Source organism: Coccinella septempunctata, chromosome 4, assembly GCF_907165205.1.
Source record: "Coccinella septempunctata chromosome 4, icCocSept1.1, whole genome shotgun sequence".
NCBI classification, from domain to species: Eukaryota; Metazoa; Arthropoda; class Insecta; order Coleoptera; family Coccinellidae; genus Coccinella; species Coccinella septempunctata.
This window is the reverse complement of record NC_058192.1, coordinates 35,695,845-35,720,479: the sequence shown is the minus strand read 5'-3', so window position 1 is coordinate 35,720,479 and position 24,635 is coordinate 35,695,845. Positions and strand designations below refer to the sequence as shown.

The following is a 24,635-nucleotide window of genomic DNA, read 5'->3' as shown; positions in this document are numbered from 1 at the left end:
ATATCCTCCAAAAGATATGATGAAGCTCCAATATTAAATTTCAAAGTCAATTCCAATTTTTTCTTGGTAACTATAGCGGCCACTTGAGGACCCTGGTATCAAAGTCGGCAATCTCCACTTTTGGTTAAAAATTGAGTTAAATACATAATATTTCTAAATTTTTCGCGCTACATCTGAACATATAGTTCGCGTGTGTCAAAAAAGGCTATATCCCATTAAAAAACCACTTTGAAACTTCGTCTGAGAATCAAATCCGGCAATCTCCAAGATCCGCTTAGAATCAAAGCCGGCAATGTCCGTTCTGGCCAATCAGCACATGTGTGTCGTGACGTTCGTAATTCATCTGAATTCCGAGCGTCAATTCAGTTCGTTTTTGCAAACCTTCAAAAGTGTACTAAGAAAAGGAAAAACCCTTCACATGATCGAACCAGTCATCATAAAAAGTGGTCTGAAACAAGTCGATATGTTGAAGCTTAAAGATGTTGACAAACTTCTTGCAACACACTTTGGGGCTACCTGGAGAAGAACTAGATTTTTATGCAAAAATCCTTTCTAATGGAACTCTCGAATCAGGGCAAGCAGGCCCTGCATTGCCAGACATAGAAGAATCAGCAGCAGAAGGAGAAAATGTTAATAAAAATATTTTTGATTACATATCTTCTTGGAATTATTTCAATATTGCTATTTTTCTATTCGTGAATCTTTTTCAAAACACTTGATTTTCAAATCCCAACTCATTTCAGTTGGAACTTTGGTATCAAATCCGGCAAAATCCAATAGTCAGTATCAAACACGGCATTCTCCATTCATTTTTTCTCATTTTTTCGAAAACGAAAAAGAAATTAGGCATAATAACTTCATTATTCAATGGAGTTTAGTATTTTATTCCGTTAGAAACTACGCACGCAATTATATATAAAACAATATGGACGTAGCCGTTTTTTGCGCTTTACTCAAATAGGAACACGGTGGAGATTGCCGACTTTGATATTAGGGTCCTCACTTATAGGTCCATGTCCATAAATTTTAAAATTATGAAAGCATCACTGTAAAGCGGTATTTACAATAAAGTACTCCACAAACAAAAATTCCTGTGAACATGCATCCATATAAACGCACATAATCCACAAAAACTGCATAAAATCAACCGAAAAAGCATTAGAAACCTGCTTCGACAACAAACTTTGACCGGTCAGCTGTTGCTTACGCTAATAACGCAAATTAGTATCTTCCATAAGACTGAAATCTGAGCCAGATAGCTCAGATTGAAAGATAATGTATACTAAATTTTTTATTCCATGACATGACATATGGAGTGAGAAATCGGCTGCGAAATAGTACATTCATATTATTTTGATATTTAAGGGTATGCAGCATCGAATAACACTTACCACTTATCCAATATCAAGTAACAAATAGCCTGAATGTTAACTTAACTTCCTATTTTCATAATACATAAACTCTCTTTTCTACACCTCTGTTATAACCTCTGTTGTAAATCACTAAACCTTAGGTGAATGAAACGGAACATACAAATAGTATCGTTCGTTTTGTTTTTTTTTTGTTTTGCTCAAGTTTCGTCACCTGAAAAGACGATGCGTTAGTGATATTGGCTGTATATTGGCTCTCATTGAAAAATAGACATTCAAATTAGTGTGGATTTACGCAACATAAATAACACTCATCACTTATTAACAAGTATCACAATTATCAATTAACAAATAGCCTTAGGCCCGTTTGCACCAGTAGACCTTAAAAGAAGAACTGAGCGTCGTTCAAAGTTAATGGATGCTTAAATTTATCTCCAGTTGGGTGACTGTGGCTTAACATAATCTGAAATAAGTTTTTCATTTGGGTGCAACTTCATCCTAGTCCAATGAAGCCATTTCATTGGCTGGCCGGTTACCGATGACCGTTTTCATTTAAAAAATTCTTCTAGTTTTAAAAAAGGACCGTCGACATGTTTTCCATTTGCAAACCGTCCAAGGTTTACGAGAAGGTGATCAACAGCGAAGGTAATTTTTTTGCCAATGGATTCTTCGTTCAATCGAGCAGAATAGAGACTTTTTAAATACCATATTATGGACTAATGAATCGTGTTTTACTCGTCGGGGCGTGGTAAACTTTCATAACCATCATGTATGGGCCCACGAAAATCCATATCCCATTCGATGATGGTCTTCATTAGTATCACTGACGATACGGTAAACAATAGGACGGATACGAAAGGCCTATCCTCTATATATAGCCATTTAATTGATAAAGTGAAGTTGAGATATGATTTCAGATGGTTCACCTAGTATAATACCAATAACACCTACATAATGATAAATATTCAACATTTTGGATTTTTTTGTGTTTGCGTCTCATATGTTTGCCTGCTTGTTTGGAATCATTCTGATTGTTTAACTCGTCGCTGACACAGTAATGATGTTTTTAATGAAGAACCTAATTATTTCAATTTTCATTCACGGAACAATGTCTGAATTTAGATATTTTTGATCAATTTGAGGTATTGTATGTTTGTTTCAATAGTTTTTCTGTCCATCATTTCAAATTATATATTGTAATTTCTCGCTTTCATTCCACTTGTGTTTTTTATTACTGTTTCAATTGTCAATCATTGTAGTTTTTAATCGGACTGTTTTTGTTGTTTGTTCGGTTGTTGATTCCTTCTTCTCACTATGTCTCTTGTTTTTTGATTTTTAGCCTGTGAAGATGTCAATAAATTTGACGAAACGTCGGCAAATGAATTGAGTTTGTTTTGCTTTTTGTTCCACGTAGCCAACAAAATACACCAAATTATTATCTTGATCTAATAGAATACACGTAGATTCTTTAATCTTTCGTTTATAATGGTCTGGTTCCGTCATTAAAATTTTAGTGTTGTTCCAATCCATCATGTGGTCTCCCGTATTACAACAAAATTGTGACTGGAACTACAAACAAGTTGAGTTTAAGATAAAACAGTAATCTGAAAGTGGGCACAAAATTAATCCTTTTTTCTGAGAACTAAAAGATGATTAATAATTTGATTGTAAAGAGTATAAAACTCTTAGGTACTCTCTAACAATTGCTGAGGTCGACACTTTGGGGATGTCATACATGTTTTAGTCAACATAAAATCATATAAATTGTAACTCGAGAACGATTTCCTAATTTTCAAAGTAAATCCCAATAATTTCTCTCCGATATCCACTCACGAGAAGTTGGCGCCGACTTTTTCGAAAAATACTATTTTTTTTTGGAGTTCTGGATAGATTTGAAAGAGTTCTGGAGTTCCTGATAAAAATTTTGAATAGTTCCGGCAAATCGTGGATTCTAATGAAAAAACAAATTGGTGGCGCTAACTCGAGAACGATTTCCTAATTTTCAAAGTAAATCCCAATAATTTCTCTCCGATATCCACTCACGAGAAGTTGGCGCCGACTTTTTCGAAAAATACTATTTTTTTTGGAGTTCTGGGTAGATTTGAAAGAGTTCTGGAATTCCTGATAAAAATTTTGAATAGTTCCGGCAAATCGTGGATTCTAATGAAAAACCAAATTGGTGGCGCTAACTTCACATGGCGCCGTCTTTTTCGAAAAAATGAGTTCTGATGCTATTTTTCGTTGGAGAAGGAAGAGTTCTAGAGTTCTTGATCATTTTTAGAAAGAGTTCTGCGAAAATAAAAAAAAATTAAAACACAGGTTTTTGACTGCCGAAAAAAATCATTTGGAGAGAAAAGAATTGGAAATATTTCAGTTCTGATCAAAGTTCTGAATAGCGCTCGAAGAGTTCTACAAAAATGTCGAGTGTCTTTTATCTAAAAAACAAAACTTTTCAATTTATCAGCAAAAATATAAGGTCAGAAATTTGAAAACCAATATTTCTTATGTTGGCTAAACTTGATCGCAGAAGAGTTCTGATCAGAATTCTGAGTAGCGCTAGAAAAGTTCTAGAAAATATTTCGAGAGACTTTTATCGAAAAAACAAAACTTTTTACCTGACTTCTGAATCAAGCATAGAGCGTTCGTTCTCAATCTGCACTATACATATATCAAAATCATAAAGAAATCTTCGGCCAAGCACCCTTTTTCTGTTAACGCGCGAACCGATATTGGTTCGTTAAACATCGCATATTCGAAACTTATCAATGAAATCCAAATCTAGTCTAGTATCTATGCTAATTCCGTCTGGCTCCCTTGTATTCTCATTTCCATTTATGAACCCGATATTGATATACGTCAAAAAGATTGTTGTCCCCGAGATGTTTATTATATTATTAATTAACAACCACGATTTTGAACGATGTTTCAAAGAAAAAAATCTATTTATCTAATATTCATAGGTGAGCTGGTTTAACTTATTTTTGAAATGTCTGAATGTTTCCAGCAGACTGTTGACGGAAGTAACCGAAGGCTCGTACCAGTGGCGCACGGTCGGAAATAGATTTCTCATGCAAATTTAACGGGATCCGTCGTTTTTTTTTACAGTAAGCAAAGCGGCGGAGCACGAATACATTTGATATGATGAAACAAATATGTCGTGAACAAATTGCCCACTTCGGAGGGACGGTGGGGTGGAAAGTTCATACCTCAACATTCGGTTTTTTTTTTTACAAGGAAAACAGCAACGGAGCACAAACACATTTTATACGATGATTCAATGGGGTGGAAGGAATATATAGGATGTGGTCCGTATATACACTTTGGTTTCTTCTGGTTAGTAAGTGGGCGGTCCGATTTCAAAAAGGACAGGTATTACAGCTCTGAGAATTCATGCAACAGTAGTAGGTAAATACTTGTCAACACACACTTTCTCCACTGAACTAAAAAATTATCTGAAATCAAGAACAACGATAAAAAATATTGATTTATAAATGGAATCAATATTTATATGAAGAAATTCTTATCGGTCTGTAAAAACATCGATTTTCTATACAGATTCGATAGTTCGAATTTTATATCGATATATCGAAAAATAAAATATCACCCAAAAATATCGATATATCGAACTGAAAATATCGATGTATCGATATTTTTTCAACAACCCTACTTCGTGTGGAACGGCGGGGTTGAAACTTCAACCCTTAACGTTCATAATTTCTTTTTCACATTTCACAAAGAAAACGGCGATAGAGCACAAACAAATTTTGTAAGATGATTCAGCAGAGCAAAAATGTGAGGTATTCTTCTCTATAATCAAGTTTGGATTATATTTCTGCTCAGGGCCGGATTAACCCCAGGGCAATTGCCCTGGGCGAATTCAGTATTGGGGGCGAATTCATTGTAAGTAACAGTATCTAAATACGGTGTTCAAAAATCTAGTTGTTGAGATTTTTGGCAATTACTTGAAAGTGGACTGTTACCAAATGATTGAGTTGGAGATGGTAAAATAAAATCTTTATTGTACATCAAACACTTCAAATAATAAATAGATACTCGCATGAAGTACGATTATATACAACATCTAAACAGAGTGAACCTATTTACAATTATTGAGAAGTCATTGAGAGAATTTGAGAGTAATGTTTCAACGAGAAAATCAGCGTTGTATTTGCTTGAGAGAAAGAGCAGGTTGAGTGAATTTCATGTATCGTGTAACAAGATCAATTATTATGTGATTGATAAGAATTGAGATAGATTTACATCGAAACGTGTTTATGTATTTTGAGTTGCATAATAATTGAGCTTGATAGTTATGAATTGATGTGAGTGTCATCATGCAAGCACAACGTTTACAGTGATAGAGTTTACGATTTCATAAACTGTCTCGCTATCAGAAAAACAGAAGGTTACAGTGACAAATTGAGAAGTTAGAGATATATAATGTAGTGAGACAGGTGTAATGAGACAGAATGAGAGAGATGATTACCAACGCTTACAGGAATAGCAAATCTATTAGAAAAGCAGAAGGTTTCTATGAGAGTACATAAATCGAGGTGAGTTGTGTTACAAATGCAATGTAGAGAAATGAAATATTGTAAACGACGAAAGAATTAATGAATAATATTCATAATTGAGATGAAACAAGAAGAGCAGTTCATAACGTTAGAGAAAAGAAATAAGGCATCATAATTTTCAGGTAATAGAGTCATGCAAAAGTTTATAATAAATTATACTTATTGAGTTGAAATCAGGTTGGACCTCCTAGAGCGTTATCACAAACCAGTCTGTCCAAGAGAGTTAATTGAGTGTATTCCATTATACCGAGTTCTGAGTGTAGTGAGATGGGATCTCGATCTGGTCTATGAGAAGCCTTCGAAGTGTCCAACTTGAGCGTAGGCCGTAGAGGTACCTGAAACTTAAAGAGGCCTGAGAAGTCTGATCGTAAGAGGTGTAAAGTTAATCTGAGGTGACATGCATACAAAATGAGAGTGAATACAACTATGTAAGCTTCTAATAGAGTGGTGTGAAATGTGAACTTGGTGCTAAAATCAGACAAAGTAAAATGTGCGTAGTTTCCGAGGTGATGTGATTTTAAAGTGAATGGAATATCGATGCATTTTGTGGAGGTTGAAGCAGTTAGGTACATTGAGCACGTGGTTGATTGAGAGATTTGGAGAAAATTGAGAAAATATACATACAAATATGATAGAGAGATGTAGAGCAGAATATTTCAAATGTAATAGTGAGAAAATGCATAGCGATGGAGTGAATGTTGAGAGGAAACTTATGAAGAATGATATTCTAACGTGACACATGCAAAAAATGACTACATTTTTTGTTGTATGAAAAAAGTACTGTACCCTTTGAGATGTTAATCGAGTGATTATTATAATATAAAATAATATTATTAGATTTGAGCTGACTGAGAAAGTTGAGAATGCACTAAAAAATCACGTTAAGAATTCACACCAAGTTCCAATTCACTTGAGCGATCGAAGAATCTAGAATCGAATGAATTGAATTGAGCAGATTCAACAGGTTCCACCGGTTTTTTTGATCAGCTGATTGACAGCGATTTAAAGGTTACATTCAAATTTATTTTAGCAGTCGGTTGGCCATGAAATAATTTTCTCAAGTTTTTGTAACTAGAACGAAGTTAGGTTGGCACTCATGAAATGTCGTTAATGTCATAACGCCGTTGCCACAACTAATATAAATTTTTATTACGAAAATTCGAAAATGTCGAAAGTGATTGAAAAATGAGACAGGGTTTCAGGAAGTGCTATTTAGAATTCAGGTCCGCTCATTCAAATAGTTATAACCTGATATTCTAAAATCCACAATACGTCAGAAGGTAGCGAACATATTCAATGTAAGAGAATTTATATAATGTTTCATCTGAATCTAAACGATTCATATTTCAGCTGAATATTTCCACAATCAGAAAGATTGTGAATGAAGAGGATGACAAAGAATTTCCTTCTATTGGGAGACCCAAAAAAGTGGTGGCATTTGAGAATTTTTTATTTGAGTGAAGTAATGCGAAAAATTTACTATAGGATTTTCGATAAATATCTTCGGAGAATAAGTTCCCTAAAATGGATTTTTCTATTTTTCATTTGACTTGTCCTATACAATGTGAATGTCTTAAGGTACTAATAAATACCTAATTATTATTATTACATCAATGTATTAAGATGAATAGCCACAAATATGCGCAAGTTGCCCTGTTACTTGTTTATTCATGTGAAATTTTTGTTCAACGGTGAAGTTTTGCATCTTAACTTGAAACTGCCTTTAATTCCTTTTACTTATATATTGATGCAAGATGATTTTTGTTGAAGAATTTAACATTTTGTAATTATCTGTTAATTCCTTCGGGAGATACCCATTTCCAACAACTGCATCATATGCATTTCATCTTCGGGTTAATATTTTTGAAATCTACAAATGATGTAAGCCAAAGAAGATAACGAGCATTAACTCTCCTCAAGCTAGTGCATATTATGATATTATACTGATCTCTTGTATTTTCCATGCAAATACTGGGTTTGGTATGCCTTCAAACATTTTGTATAAACTTCAATTATGTTCGTCACATATTTTCCGAAGAGATTCGACATTGTGATAAAATACGTAATAACAGAAACTTTTACGTAGAACGGGCAACATAGCGTTGATTCAAAACCCAAAAATGTTTTGACAAGCTTCATAACCCCACATTTTCGTACTATACAGAGTGAAATGTGTCAAATTTCCATGGCCAACCGACTGCTAAAATAAAATTGAATGAAGTATAGTCACTGAGTTGATAGAGTTGTACACCGAGCTGATAGAGTTGGGTTAAAAATTACTCCAATTTTTAACATACGGAAATCACTGAAATAGAGAAAACCGATTCCAAATAATAGAAACATACGGTTTCAATCGATATCAGTCGTCATATACTTTCGGTGTACTTTCCAAACGAACCGTTGCCTATTTCCCCACCGCCTCTTCGATGCCCGAGCTCCAGCGCATTCTATTCATTCGTGAATATTGTGACTAGTCAGCAATACAGGGTGAATAGAAAGCGCACGCATCTAAAACGAATTTTTGCGGTATGGAAATAGATGCTTCTGTGAATGCCGATTGCGGCATTCCCAGAAGCATTGGCCGTGAATGTGATTTTATTTTATTGTTTCTGTTTTTATATTTTTAATAGTATTGTCGATTTACGTCATAATATATTTCATTGAATGGTGTTCATTGTGCAAAGATGAATGTGAATGAAATAAGAGTGCTTAGACCAAGTGGAGCCATTCCACGCAGGGATTATTTTGCGATACATATTTTGAAAATATGTTGTTTTTCATTACTACCAACTTTTCTGTCTGAAAAATATGAGAAACGTTTTGTTTTTTTTTCCAATTGAATATTCTTGAATTTTTCATCATGTTCAGGCACGTACTCACTGAAAAACGGTTCGTTCAACGTCAGTGAAAATCCCAACCCCAAATTTTATGACTTCCGTCGTCGGTTTGTCAGTATGGACGTATTGCGAACTGAACCCCTGCGTCGTTCGGAGCGATCCGATAGTTGTCAGTTTTAAACGCAGGCTCAAAGGAAATAACACTTGGTCTGTGGACGAGTATTTTGAATGTTCTTTAGTGAGTACGACTGACGAACAAGTTGAAATGACCCAGTCAGAACGAACGGGTGTGAAGGCAGCAACGGTTTCCAGCAACGGTTTTTTCATTTTCGCTTTTACCATACAGATTGTAAAAATACCTGTTGTTCGGGATTTTTTGATATGAATGGGTTATTTAGAACATTATAAACACAGTCTATAGGGTGAAACAATTTGTGCATCGAAAACTACCCCCACCAACCCCCTGAAATTTAACTATCTTGATACACAGTGAAAAAACCCCGTTGCTCGGAGTTTTTCTATGAAAATGGGTTCTTACCCACACACTGAACATGATCTATAGGGTGAAATAATTTGTGCATCAAAAACTACCCCCTCCAACCCTCTAATGTTGAACTATCTTGATACAGTAAAAAGTGTGAAAAAAAACCGTTGCTCGGGGTTTTTTGACGGAAATAGGTTGTTACCAACATACTAAACACGATCTATAGGGTGAAATAATTTGTGCATCAAAAACTACCCCCCTCCAACCCTCTTATGTTGAACTATCTTGATACAGTAAAAAGTGTGAAAAAAACCCGTTGCTCGTAGTTTTTTGATGGAAATGGGTTGTTACCAACATACTGAACACGATCTATAGGGTGAAATAATTTGTGCATCAAAAACTACCCCCCTTCAACCCACTGAAGTTGAAATATCTTGATACAGTAAAAAGTGTGAGAAAAGAACCGTTGCTCGGGGTTTTTTGATGGAAATGGGTTGTTATCAACATACTGAACACGATCTATAGGGTAAAATAATTTGTGCATCAAAAACTACCCCCCTTCAAACCACTGAAGTTGAAATATCTTGATACAGTAAAAAGTGTGAAAAAAAAACCGTTGCTCGTAGTTTTTTGATGGAAATGGGTTGTTACCAACATACTGAACACGATCTATAGGGTGAAATAATTTGTGCATCAAAAACTTCCCCCCCTCCAACCCTCTAATGTTGAACTATCTTGATACAGTAAAAAGTGTGAAAAAAACCCGTTGCTCGTAGTTTTTTGATGGAAATGGGTTGCTACCAACATACTGAACACGATCTTCAGGGTGAAATAATTTGTGCATCAAAAACTACCCCTCTCCAACCCTCTGAAGTTGAAATATCTTGATACAGTAAAAAGTGTGAAAAAAACCCGTTGCTCGTAGTTTTTTGATGGAAATGATTTGTTACCAACATACTGAACACGATCTATAGGGTGAAATAATTTGTGCATCAAAAACTACCCCCCTCCAACCCTCTGAAGTTGAAATATCTTGATACAGTAAAAAGTGTGAAAAAAACCCGTTGCTCGTTGTTTTTTGATGGAAATGGGTTGTTACCAACATACTGAACACGATCTATAAGGTGGAATAATTTGTGCATCAAAAACTACCCCCCTCCAACCCTCTTATGTTGAACTATCTTGATACAGTAAAAAGTGTGAAAAAAAACCGTTGCTCGGGGTTTTTTGATGGAAATGGGTTGTTACCAACATACTGAACACGATCTATAAGGTGGAATAATTTGTGCATCAAAAACTACCCCCCTCCAACCCTCTAATGTTGAACTATCTTGATACAGTAAAAAGTGTGAAAAAAAAACCGTTGCTCGGGGTTTTTTGATGGAAATGGGTTGCTACCAACATACTGAACACGATCTATAAGGTGGAATAATTTGTGCATCAAAAAGTACCCCCCCACCAACCCTCTGAAGTTGATATATCTTGATACAGTAAAAAGTGTGAAAAAAACCCGTTGCTCGTAGTTTTTTGATGGAAATGGGTTGCTACCAACATACTGAACACGATCTTCAGGGTGAAATAATTTGTGCATCAAAAACTACCCCTCTCCAACCCTCTGAAGGTGAAATATCTTGATACAGTAAAAAGTGTGAAAAAAACCCGTTGCTCGTAGTTTTTTGATGGAAATGATTTGTTACCAACATACTGAACACGATCTATAGGGTGAAATAATTTGTGCATCAAAAACTACCCCCCTCCAACCCTCTAATGTTGAACTATCATGATACAGTAAAAAGTGTGAAAAAAAAACCGTTGCTCGTAGTTTTTTGATGGAAATGGGTTGTTACCAACATACTGAACACGATCTATAAGGTGGAATAATTTGTGCATCAAAAACTACCCCCCTCCAACCCTCTTATGTTGAACTATCTTGATACAGTAAAAAGTGTGAAAAAAAACCGTTGCTCGGGGTTTTTTGATGGAAATGGGTTGTTACCAACATACTGAACACGATCTATAAGGTGGAATAATTTGTGCATCAAAAACTACCCCCCTCCAACCCTCTAATGTTGAACTATCTTGATACAGTAAAAAGTGTGAAAAAAAAACCGTTGCTCGGGGTTTTTTGATGGAAATGGGTTGCTACCAACATACTGAACACGATCTATAAGGTGGAATAATTTGTGCATCAAAAAGTACCCCCCCACCAACCCTCTGAAGTTGATATATCTTGATACAGTAAAAAGTGTGAAAAAAAAAACCGTTGCTCGTAGTTTTTTGATGGAAATGGGTTGCTACCAACATACTGAACACGATCTTCAGGGTGAAATAATTTGTGCATCAAAAACTAGCCCCCTCCAACCCTCTGAAGTTGAAATATCTTGATACAGTAAAAAGTGTGAAAAAAACCCGTTGCTCGTAGTTTTTTGATGGAAATGATTTGTTACCAACATACTGAACACGATCTATAGGGTGAAATAATTTGTGCATCAAAAACTACCCCCCTCCAACCCTCTGAAGTTGAAATATCTTGATACAGTAAAAAGTGTGAAAAAAACCCGTTGCTCGTAGTTTTTTGATGGAAATGGGTTGTTACCAACATACTGAACACGATCTATAGGGTGAAATAATTTGTGCATCAAAAACTACCCCCCTCCAACCCTCTAATGTTGAACTATCATGATACAGTAAAAAGTGTGAAAAAAAAACCGTTGCTCGTAGTTTTTTGATGGAAATGGGTTGTTACCAACATACTGAACACGATCTATAAGGTGGAATAATTTGTGCATCAAAAACTACCCCCCTCCAACCCTCTTATGTTGAACTATCTTGATACAGTAAAAAGTGTGAAAAAAAAAACCGTTGCTCGGGGTTTTTTGATGGAAATGGGTTGTTACTAACATACTGAACACGATCTATAGGGTAAAATAATTTGTGCATCAAAAACTACCCCCCTTCAACCCACTGAAGTTGAAATATCTTGATACAGTAAAAACTGTGAAAAAAAAAACCGTTGCTCGGGGTATTTTGGATGGAAATGGGTTGTTACCAACATACTGAACACGATCTATAGAGTGAAATAATTTGTGCATAAAAAACTACCCCCCTTCAACCCTCTGAAGTTGAAATATCTTGATACAGTAAAAAGTGTAAAAAAAACGGTTTCATCAAAAAACACGAGCAACGGGTTTTTTTCACACTTTTTACTGTATCAAGTTAGTTCAATTTCAGAGGGTTGGCGGAGGGGTAGTTTTTGATGCAAAAACTATTTCACCCTATAGATCGTGTTCAGTATGTTGGTAACAACCCATTTCCATCAAAAAACCCCGAGCAATGGGTTTTTTTCACACTTTTTACTGTATCAAGATATTTCAACTTCAGTGGGTTGGAGGGGGGTAGTTTTTGATGCACAAATTATTTCACCCTATAGATCGTGTTTATTATGTTGGTAGCAAACCATTTCCATCAAAAAACTACGAGCAACGGGTTTTTTTCACACTTTTTACTGTATCAAGATAGTTCAACATAAGAGGGTTGGAGGGGGGTAGTTTTTGATGCACAAATTATTTCACCCTATAGATCGTGTTTAGTATGTTGGTAACAACCCATTTCCATCAAAAAACCCCGAGCAACGGTTTTTTTTCACACTTTTTACTGTATCAAGATAGTTCAACATTAGAGGGTTGGAGGGGGTAGTTTTTGATGCACAAATTATTTCACCCTATAGATCATGTTCAGTGTGTGGGTAAGAACTCATTTTCATAGAAAAACTCCGAGCAACGGGGTTTTTTCACTGTGTATCAAGATAGTTAAATTTCAGGGGGTTGGTGGGGGGTAGTTTTTGATGCACAAATTATTTCACCCTATAGATCGTGTTTAGTATGTTGGTAACAACCCATTTCCATCAAAAAACAACGAGCAACGGTTTTTTTTTTTCACACTTTTTACTGTATCAAGATATTTCAACTTCAGTGGGTTGAAGGGGGGTAGTTTTTGATGCACAAATTATTTCACCCTATAGATCGTGTTCAGTATGTTGGTAACAACCCATTTCCATCAAAAAACTACGAGCAACGGGTTTTTTTCACACTTTTTACTGTATCAAGATATTTCAACTTCAGAGGGTTGGAGGGGGGTAGTTTTTGATGCACAAATTATTTCACCCTATAGATCGTGTTCAGTATGTTGGAGGCAACCCATTTCCATCAAAAAACCCCGAGCAACGGTTTTTTTTCACACTTTTTACTGTATCAAGATAGTTCAACATTAGAGGGTTGGAGGGGGGTAGTTTTTGATGCACAAATTATTTCACCCTATAGATCGTGTTCAGTATGTTGGTAACAACCCATTTCCATCAAAAAACTACGAGCAACGGTTTTTTTTTCACACTTTTTACTGTATCAAGATATTTCAACTTCAGTGGGTTGAAGGGGGGTAGTTTTTGATGCACAAATTATTTCACCCTATAGATCGTGTTCAGTATGTTGGTAACAACCCATTTCCATCAAAAAACTACGAGCAACGGGTTTTTTTCACACTTTTTATTGTATCAAGATATATCAACTTCAGAGGGTTGGTGGGGGGGTAGTTTTTGATGCACAAATTATTTCACCCTATAGATCGTGTTCAGTATGTTGGTAACAACCCATTTCCATCAAAAAACTACGAGCAACGGGTTTTTTTCACACTTTTTACTGTATCAAGATAGTTCAACATTAGAGGGTTGGAGGGGGGTAGTTTTTAATGCACAAATTATTTCACCCTATAGATCGTGTTCAGTATGTTGGTAACAACCCATTTCGATCAAAAAACTACGAGCAACGGTTTTTTTTTCACACTTTTTACTGTATCAAGATATATCAACTTCAGAGGGTTGGTGGGGGGTAGTTTTTGATGCACAAATCATTTCACCCTATAGATCGTGTTCAGTATGTTGGTAACAACCCATTTCCATCAAAAAACTACGAGCAACGGGTTTTTTTCACACTTTTTACTGTATCAAGATATTTCAACTTCATAGGGTTGGAGGGGGGTAGTTTTTGATGCACAAATTATTTCACCCTATAGATCGTGTTCAGTATGTTGGTAACAACCCATTTCCATCAAAAAACTACGAGCAACGGGTTTTTTTCACACTTTTCACTGTATCAAGTTATTTCAACTTCAGAGGGTTGGAGGGGGGTAGTTTTTGATGCACAAATCATTTCACCCTATAGATCGTGTTCAGTATGTTGGTAACAACCCATTTCCATCAAAAAACTACGAGCAACGGGTTTTTTTCACACTTTTTACTGTATCAAGATAGTTCAACATTAGAGGGTTGGAGGGGGGTAGTTTTTGATGCACAAATTATTTCACCCTATAGATCGTGTTCAGTATGTTGGTAACAACCCATTTCCATCAAAAAACTACGAGCAACGGGTTTTTTTCACACTTTTTACTGTATCAAGATATTTCAACTTCAGAGGGTTGGAGGGGTGTAGTTTTTGATGCACAAATCATTTCACCCTATAGATCGTGTTCAGTATATTGGTAACAACCCATTTCCATCAAAAAACTACGAGCAACGGGTTTTTTTCACACTTTTTACTGTATCAAGATATTTCAACTTCATAGGGTTGGAGGGGGGTAGTTTTTGATGCACAAATTATTTCACCCTAAAGATCGTGTTCAGTATGTTGGTAGCAACCCATTTCCATCAAAAAACTACGAGCAACGGTTTTTTTTTCACACTTTACTGTATCAAGATATATCAACTTCAGAGGGTTGGTGGGGGGTAGTTTTTGATGCACAAATTATTCCACCTTATAGATCGTGTTCAGTATGTTGGTAACAACCCATTGCCATCAAAAAACCCCGAGCAACGGTTTTTTTTCACACTTTTTACTGTATCAAGATAGTTCAACATTAGAGGGTTGGAGGGGGGTAGTTTTTGATGCACAAATTATTTCACCCTATAGATCGTGTTCAGTATGTGGGTAAGAACCCATTTTCATAGAAAAACTCCGAGCAACGGGGTTTTTTCACTGTGTATCAAGATAGTTAAATTTTAGGGGATTGGTGGGGGTAGTTTTCGATGCACAAATTATTTCACCCTATAGACTGTGTTTATAATGTTCTAAATAACCCATTCATATCAAAAAATCCCAAACAACAGGTATTTTTACAATCTGTATGGTAAAAGCGAAAATGAAAAAACCGTTGCTGTAAACCCGTTCAGAACGAGGGAGTTTTGGTAACAATGAGTCATATAGTATACCATTAACGAAGATTTAATAAAAAACATTCTGAATTTGATGATTTCGAGGAAATAGGAAGAGCTGCAGAAATTTTGAGCATATGTATTTTCATTCCGTAATCTCAAATGCTGAAAAGTAGAGAAAAAATATAATTTTTCCGATATTATAGCGAATAAAAAATAAAATCGCGATTGTTTTCAGAAATTCAGTCTCGTGAAACACAAAAAAACGGCTGTATGAAAAAATTTTTAATTTTGCAGGATTTTTTTGCAAATATTGAACAGTCTAATGCATTCTTAACATTGGTTTACTACTAATTTTTGACTCAGCGATACCTAGTTCATATAAAAAAGGGTGAATTGAAAACTCCTGTTTTCAATTCACCTTTTTTTAACTGTATCATATGTTCTTCATAATTTTTGCTGGCTTTTACTTTTTGATGAAAAAACATCATTATGAAAATATCTCTACAGGTTCCTTTTTTATTGAATGATCATTATTGTAATGGTGGGGAGGGGGGCGAAAAAATATTTTGTGCCCCGGGCGCCAAGTGATCTTAATCCGGCCCTGTTTCCGCTGGAAAAAATATTGCGTGAAATAATTGGCAGCACGAAGTCACCGGGTATCAGTAGATCGACTGTCAACTCATAAAACGCCTTACCTTTGGATGGAATGTAGGTAGCTCGTTTTTTTCAAACAAAATCTGTTTGTGCTTCTTCACCGTTTTCGTTGTGAAATACACGTCGACGAAATGAAATTTCTGGAGATACTTTAAATGATGGTAGTTCGTTGGTTCGATTCAGGTCGTAATATTTGTTGATTTATTTACCGGCGTATGCTATGCATCTGAATTAATATCGTTTATTATTTATTTACATTTGCAAGGCAGATTCATTATTGACATGGCACTTTCGTTCGGACGGATTCAAATGGCGGTACATTTACTATCATTTTGCTTGATTTTATACACAAGCTGCCATAAGCTGCTTTACAGTCAGGTGGCATGACGCAGTGACACCTTACGTCCGTACTATCAAAGGAACACTCTAAAACTAAACTGTCAAATTAAACCAGCTAGTCAGCAAGTATAATATATATGGCGTTTCAAAGCCGTCAGTAGCTTCGGGAGTTAGGGGTGGTGCATCAGGAGAAAGGGAAAGGCAGCGCGAGGATTTGACTAAAAAGTATCAACAAGAAGTTTCACTTAGCCGATTTGCTAGGAAAGATCGGGCGCAAGGACTTTGAATTCTGAATGGGAAGACGCTACACGCCCGACATATTTCGGTCAGTTTCACTACAGTAAACCGAGAAATCTGGCGACCAATCAGATTGCGACTTGCGAACAGAACGAACATCTGCTTGCGTTGTTATCTTTTGCCACTAAACCAGGAAACACTCGAGGGAATTGAAACGTATCTGTCCTAAATGATAAAGTGAATCCTCTTATTCCTCTTGTTGATACTCTCTGCTGGAACGTTCAAAATTAGAAGTGGAGCACTCTCGGGGCGATTCTGGTGTGCCCCAACTGATGAATGAAAAGCCCTTATAGAGATACTTCATTGATCCTGTGTATTCTTTGTTTTGTTCCGAAATTGAATCTGGAAACCTGAGAAAAGTATTACTTGATATTCACCTTCGGTTTTTCCTTTTGTGATTTATTGATTCATTTACCACAGCCTGTACGATCACGTCGATCACCTTTTCCATTTTAATTTGTAGTGAGTGGATGTTTGTAGATGGAATAATATGTTGGTTTATTTATGTGGTTTTGGTTTAACTAACTTTGTGGTATTTTATAGGTATTGAGGATAATGCACTCCTATAGACATTCAACATCAATATTTGACGACTTCGTGCACTATGAAAAGAGACAAGAAGAAGAAGACAATAGAAAAATTCCATCAAGTAAGGATGAGCAAGAATTGACTCATAGAGAACATCATAACAGGGAGAGAGATAATCATAGAAGTGGTGGAGGTAGTTCCAGGAATCATGATCATGATAATGAAAAGGATAGCTACAGACCGTCTGGATATCGACATAATGACCATCATGTGCCACATCATAAGGTAATATTATAATATATATATAAATATATATATACTCAAGGTGATTTAACTCCCAATATATCGTAACAATATAGAAGAGAAGATCAGTAATTAGTTTTTTCATTCCCATAACCCCTTATTCTATATATATATATATATATATATTTTTTTTTTTTTTTCTGATAAATGAACATATATGGTAGAATTCATATTCTGTAAGTGTCGTATTATAATATTTTTGTTACCAACTAACCTGTACTATTATTGTAGAAGCCCTGAAGAAGGAATAAAAAAGTTCCGAAAGCTAGGCATTGAATTAAGAGTTTAAATAAACCAATCATCAGTCTATTCCCTGAACATCAAAAAAAAAAAATATATATATATATATATATATATATAAGTGAGAATATTTGTAACTCCGTTCAACCCTTTATCGTTCGAGTTCATATATATATATATATATATATATATATATATTTACATCTCCGAACATTATGGCTTCAGACCATAGACCAACCATTATGGCGTCACCTAGAAAGAGACGACCTATGTCGGTTTTGATTCGTGTATATTCAACCAAAACGACCAATTATACTCCCTGTCTACGAAGAATAGCGTACGATGAAAAATGAATATACGAATTTTCAACATCTGGCGTATGTTATGGCTTCAGTATAAGTTCATAACATTGTGGCGTCAAATATACGCTTTTTGTACAAGAAGATAACATTACGGACTCATGTAAATGGCGTTTAATTCCCTCACAGCGTTGCCAGAGAGATTGCTATTCCGACAATTATGAGGTAGATTTTACAGCTTCGTTTCCAGTTCCAATTGAATATTCACGTGTCTAGTTGAGTTCGTTATCCATCTGGTCAGGATCGCGATCTTATCCATTATAAAAATGGTCCAGAAAGAATCCTCTAGTACTTCAGTATAAAAATCTATGGTTACTGGAATATAGAATCGAATTTTTGAACTTTTTCTACTTTGTTATCCAAAATAATTAATTTTGTGAAAACTACTCGACCTGAAATATTCAACTGATATTTTTTCGAAAGCCGGTGCTGATCATTTTATGAAAAAATTATTCACTTAAAATACCTATAAAGTTTGCATAATACAACTATTCTGGAGTGTAAATGGAAAAAGCTGCTAGATAAATGATTTCGATAAAAAACAAACAAAATCTGAGTTTAAATTCAGTTCTGAATTAGTAGGAATATTTTCGGTATGAGATAAGCATATATCTGCTGATTTATTTTCTTAAGATTCCATTTTCACAGTTTTCGTGTCGTATGTATGAATGTACCGGATATGAAAAACACTGTATGTAAAAACTCGAAAGTGCGTTTTTATGAAGATTCAAGATTAAAGAGATTTCTTTGTGGATATTCATGATTTGTCCACATCCAAAATTCATTCTGATTTTTTCAAAGCCATAAGTTTATGAAATATGAAGTGTGTTTCAGCTACTGAAGATAGACAATACATCTGATTTCGTTTCTATGATCTATCTGTAGATATTTTTTAGAATGGTTACCAATGGTTACTAATCGTCAGTAAGTGAAACGATGGATAAATAGTTTTATCGAAAACGGCCGTTAGTTTCCTACAACTAGTATACGATAGTTCAATCAGAGGAAAGACCCATCTCATGAAATTTGACTGTTTCGTCTGAAAGATTTAGTGGAAAATACCTTTACTTAGCACGCTCAGAGAAAATACTGACAAAATTTTATACAGTTTTGTTTTTCAATTATAGATTTTGATATATCGTAACAGCTATCTCGTTTCGATAGTGAGTGAGTTCTATCTTTGGTTCCTTGTTTTTCAGTATTATGAGTTGAATATTGAAATGTATTATTTTGAATACTTACTGAGTTTATTTATTTAATTTTGAACCACTGGTGCCGATATCGCTGCTGTTTGTTGTTTATTTTCATATGCTTTCGATACAGTTCTCTCCAAAAATTTCACACTTTCTTTATTCAAGATCGCTTATGCATAACTTAAATTTCGATCTCTTGATGAACCCACATTTTTGTTTATGAAGATTTAGTGGCTAGTAGGTACTGCTGATGACAGTTTTTTTCCAATTTCTACTCTATTCAACTGTCTACCAAGTGAGATGTCTGAAATACTCGAATTGTATATGGAATTGAATCGAAACAATTATAACCTCTCGTTGTCAACCAAATCATATAAGGTTATTTCAGTGAGAATTCAATATACCGAAACGTATCTGATCAATTTTTTCATTGTGATTGCAATATAATATACCTATGCAAGCTCCAACCCATGAACCCAGAAATTCATGCACCGTGTGAATATTTTTATCTGCACAAGAAAATTTACTATTTTTCCATTTTGCGTATCATGTTTACTATGCTGTCACGATTCAAACTACTGCTGACTTAATACTCAAAATTTGTGTAATGAATATTAAAACAACAAGAAGTATCGGAAATTTGTTTTAACTGCAGGGACATCTGTCCCTGGAGAAACAATGTTAACTAAAACAACGAGAATATGCTCAGTCAACAGTCCGATAAGAAAATATACTGAATAATAAGAAAGAAGTTTCAATGAGTAAACTAAATTCTGAAAGTCGAATGGGAAAACTGTACCTAACCATGAATAGTGCGACTCAGCGACGTAATCGCCCATTGGTTGTTGGAAGCTTTTCAGGGAGCTCATCCGTCGAGGGAGTTGAGAAATTTAAGGCATTCCATGTATCGAATCTGAAGCCTGAGACTACTGTGAAAGATTTACAAAATTTTCTGAATAAAAACTTCTCTATTGTGAAGTGTGAGAAACTCTCGTCAAGATATCCGGAAAGTTATTCGTCTTTCAAGGTACTTCTTCCTAATTCTGATTACGAAAGAGCCCTTGACGGTTCAAACTGGCCTAATAAGGCCAGTGTTCATCGTTTTTTTCGCCCGAGAGCGGTGAACAATCAAGCAACTTAAAAGTTGTGAAGGATGCTTCCATTAAAATTCTACAAATGAATGTTCAATGTATCAAAAATAAAATAGTGACCGTGGAATCAATCTTGGCAGAGCGTGATCCTGAGATTGTAAGCATTGTAGAGCACTGGTGTGAGCAGGAAAATGTGAAAACCATGACCATTCCTGGTTATATACAAGCTGCCTGTTATTGTCGCCCAAATAGAGAACATGGTGGATCAATAATCTACGTTAAGTCTGGTCTGCAAACGAAGAATTTGTGTGTATTCAGATTCTCGGAAGAAATGGAGTGCGAAATATGTGGAACAAAAGTGACTGTTAATAACATGCGGATGGGTATTCTGAGTGTCTACCGACCATGTTCTGGTAATATTGAAATTTTTCTTGATAGACTATCACTTGCATTGAATTATTGTTGTGCTTCAACCGATAACATATTTGTGTGTGGTGATTTGAACATTGATTTTCTGAAGGACAAATGTATAAACTACAAATTACTTATTGATTTAATGGAATGTTATGATCTACACATCTCATCTAACATTCCTACAAGAGTATTTACTGATATAACGGGTCATACGTCTGTGTCTAAAGTCGATTATATTCTAAATAATGCAGATCCATCAGTTTGTCATGCTGAGGTTTTTGAAGCGTTTCTGAGTGATCACCGAGCTATTTCGCTCGAACTGTCCATTGTCCCTGACTTGAGAAAAAAACCTGTTACTAGGTTAGTGAGAAATTTGAGTCAGAGGAACCTGTGCAAATTTGTTGATCAAATTCAAAATTGCAGTTTTGAAGATATTTACCTTCACTCTAATGTTGATGATTGCTTTGAAGCTTTCACGAATATTATTTTGAGTAACTTTGAAGTATGTTGCCCGCTTATCAGATATACCGATCATGTTCAAAATGTTAAAAAATGGGTCACCTCTGAAATTAGGCATGCTAAACAAGAACTGAAGAAGATTCACTGGTTATATACTAATGTCAAAAGCCCATCCACCCTTGATTTATACAAAAAAGCCAAAGCTTCTTATTATATCTTATTGAAAAGTGCCAAATATAACTTTCATAGTGCCCTTGTCGAAAGATCAGACAATAAAAATAAAACAGTGTGGTCTTTGGTTAATGCTTTGACAGGCCGTAAGAGCGCGGAACAGAAGTCCATTTCACTGAAAATTGATGGTATTATGTATGAGGAGCCGAGAGTTTTAGCGGAAATATTTGCCAGCCATTTTACTTCTATTGCTGAGACCACCCTCTACCAGTATTATAAGGGTTCATTATCCTCTTCATGTACTACTTCAGGTATTCAGGCTCAAACTTTTTTCTTTCATCCAGTTTCAGAGCTTGAAGTTCACGATGTCTTGAGATCCCTCAAAAATAAAAAGAGTTCAGGCGTTGATCTAATATCTGCGCGGCTTCTGAAGGTGATAGGATCAGAGATAGAACAGCATTTCACTCATATTGTCAACTTATCAATTGTTTCAGGTGTGTTTCCTCGGTTTATCAAAAAGGCAGTTGTTATTCCATTGCATAAAAAGAATAGTATTCATGATATTTTGAATTACCGTCCCATATCCATCTTGAGTATATTCTCTAAGGTAATTGAAAGAATAGTGTTCAATAGAATGATGAAATACCTGGATAGGTTTGAGATACTTGATAGTGCTCAGCATGGCTTCAGGCCTGGCCTCTCAACTCAAACTGGGGCTTTGCATTTTGTGGATTTCATCTATGAATGCCTTGATGTTGGCGATTGTGTCGCAGGAATATTTTTCGATCTATCCCAGGCGTTTGATAGTCTCTCCCATAAATTCATTTTGAACAAATGCTATGATTTTGGATTCAGGGGGGTGTTCCTAGACTGGATTCACAGTTATCTAACTGGTAGAACAGCTTCCGTGAGAGTTCAAGAAGTTGTATCCACTGAACATGATATAGCGTTGGGTGTACCACAGGGATCGGTCCTGGGACCACTCCTCTTTCTGTTATTTATCAATGACCTACCAACTTATCTAAGAAGGAGAATTTTAAGACATTCTCGTGGAAACCGGGCTTTGCTGAGGATGATAAGAATAATTTTGTTCGCTGACGATGCATCTATAGCTGTTTCTGCGAACACATTGGAGGAGTTACAGCGTTTGTGTGAACTTCTGGTCCAGAGCTTTGTGGAATGGTGCCAATTGAATGCTATTATGCTGAATGTCAGCAAGACTGAATTGGTTCATTTCTCACTGACAAATGTTGGTTCTAAAAAATTTGTAATACGTGTTGTAGACACCAGTATTCCTTCGAACGATAGCATCAAGTTCCTCGGTGTTCATATTGATCAACATCTGAAATGGAACACACATGTTGATGCAGTGTGCAAAAAAATTAATAGCTCCTACTATGCAATAGCAAGAATTAAGGATACGCTTCCTGTGAGACACCTTATAAGTGCCTATTATAGCTTGGTGTACAGTCATTTGTGCTATTATATAATGTTATGGGGAAATTCCTCGGAAGTTAACAGGGCCTTCATAATTCAGAAGAGAATACTACGAATGATGTTCGGTGCTGCTCCGCGGTCCTCTTGTAGACTTCTTTTTGTTGAGAAGGGTATCCTCACCTTGGCCTCCATTTTCATTTTGAAATGTCTCATATACATAAAGGAGAATGAGAGTTGTATTAACAAACTTTCTTGTTTTCACTCTCATAACACTAGAAACAAGGAAATAATATCCTATCCGAAACACAAAACTTCTAAGTTTGAGACGTCCCCGATGTATCAAAGTATTAAGCTCTTCAATCATCTTCCACTTAGTGTACAAACCTTAACTCTTAGTAAATATAAGAAAGTTGTCAAGACATTGTTATTAAAAAAAGGGTATTACACGATAAATGAGTACATGTATGATAGTTTAGAAAATTCATTGTAAAATTGATTATTTCATCTATGACGTGTCCTGTACATAAAATTGTTATGTCTGGAAGGATCAATAAATTATACTACTATACTACTAATACTACTACATATTCTCAACCTGCGATATCAACATCAACTGCTTATTCCCTGCGTTTCTTGGAACAGTGAGAAGATTCTCATGAAATCAGCAGTATTCATTCCCGAGATATATGAGCATTTGTTGGAGGTCTCTTTTTTTCTCTTCAGAAATTTCACACTGAAAATTTATTTTTGGTAGATCAGAATGTCAGGGAAGGTTTGCTAGGCTGGCGTTTTTTTTGAATCATCTGTTTTAACTGTTTTCATCCACAAACGATTATCGATATCTACAAATGCCAGTGCGGTTGGTAGGTATTATATGTGGTTTCTTCTTCTTATTCGGATCCATGTTGCTTTTGTGATTTGAAGTTTGATTGTATCTAAAGAGTTTTGCGAGGGCTGCAAATTCAACGAAATCAAATTCTGGCATAGCTTCCACCATGAAGGGGTTGTTTATTCAATTTTGGACGGTTTTTGTTAAAAATGATAGTCATAATAAAGTAAGCACTATATATTTAGTGCTATACAGGGTGTCCCAGATGTCGACGGCAAGCTGTAACCGGGAGATCGATTCATCGACCATCTGACTTTTCTTGAAAAAATACTAGATCATTCCTTGAATAGTGGACGATTTGATTCTTTGCAAAAAATAGTTTCCAAGACATTTTTCTTAGTTATTTGAAAATAATTCTTGTTTCCCAAGGCCTTCTTTGGGGCTTATTGTAGTTTGAGTTGAACAAAAAGAAGTGTTTTACGATGTGGGAGCGAGACTGAGAATGACGCAATTAAATTAGACTCGAGTACGCGCGCGAGTACAAATGTTTGCTGTCCCGGAACCATCAACCCAGTGTAGCTTTGGTCGAACAACAGCATCAGGAAAATCCGTGATTCGCAGAGAAAAATTTATGAACAGATGAGTCCACATTGGAAAAATATGGTTACCTGAGCACGCATAACTTGCACGAGTGGCAGTTAGAGAGTATCTTGATGAGGTATACTCTAGCGATTGGTTACTATCTCGTTCACCAGATTCAAATCTGCAAGATTTATCTTATTGGGAGGCAGCTGAATTTGTTAACAATGGAAGAAACAAACGTTTGATAACACGATCTTATAGAGGAGTTT

At 35.6% G+C, this 24,635-nt stretch overlaps 1 protein-coding gene across 3 annotated transcripts in view; it reads left to right on the top strand.

Moving 5' to 3' along the window:
- LOC123311559 (YTH domain-containing family protein 2) overlaps positions 1 to 24,635 on the top strand; it is a 201,279-nt gene that overhangs the window by 149,235 nt on the left and 27,409 nt on the right. For all 3 annotated transcript variants that reach the window (XM_044895598.1, XM_044895599.1, XM_044895597.1), the window contains one exon: positions 17,304 to 17,573. In XM_044895598.1, the coding sequence (XP_044751533.1) occupies positions 17,304 to 17,573 (270 nt within the window). The remainder of the gene's footprint in view (positions 1 to 17,303; positions 17,574 to 24,635) is intronic.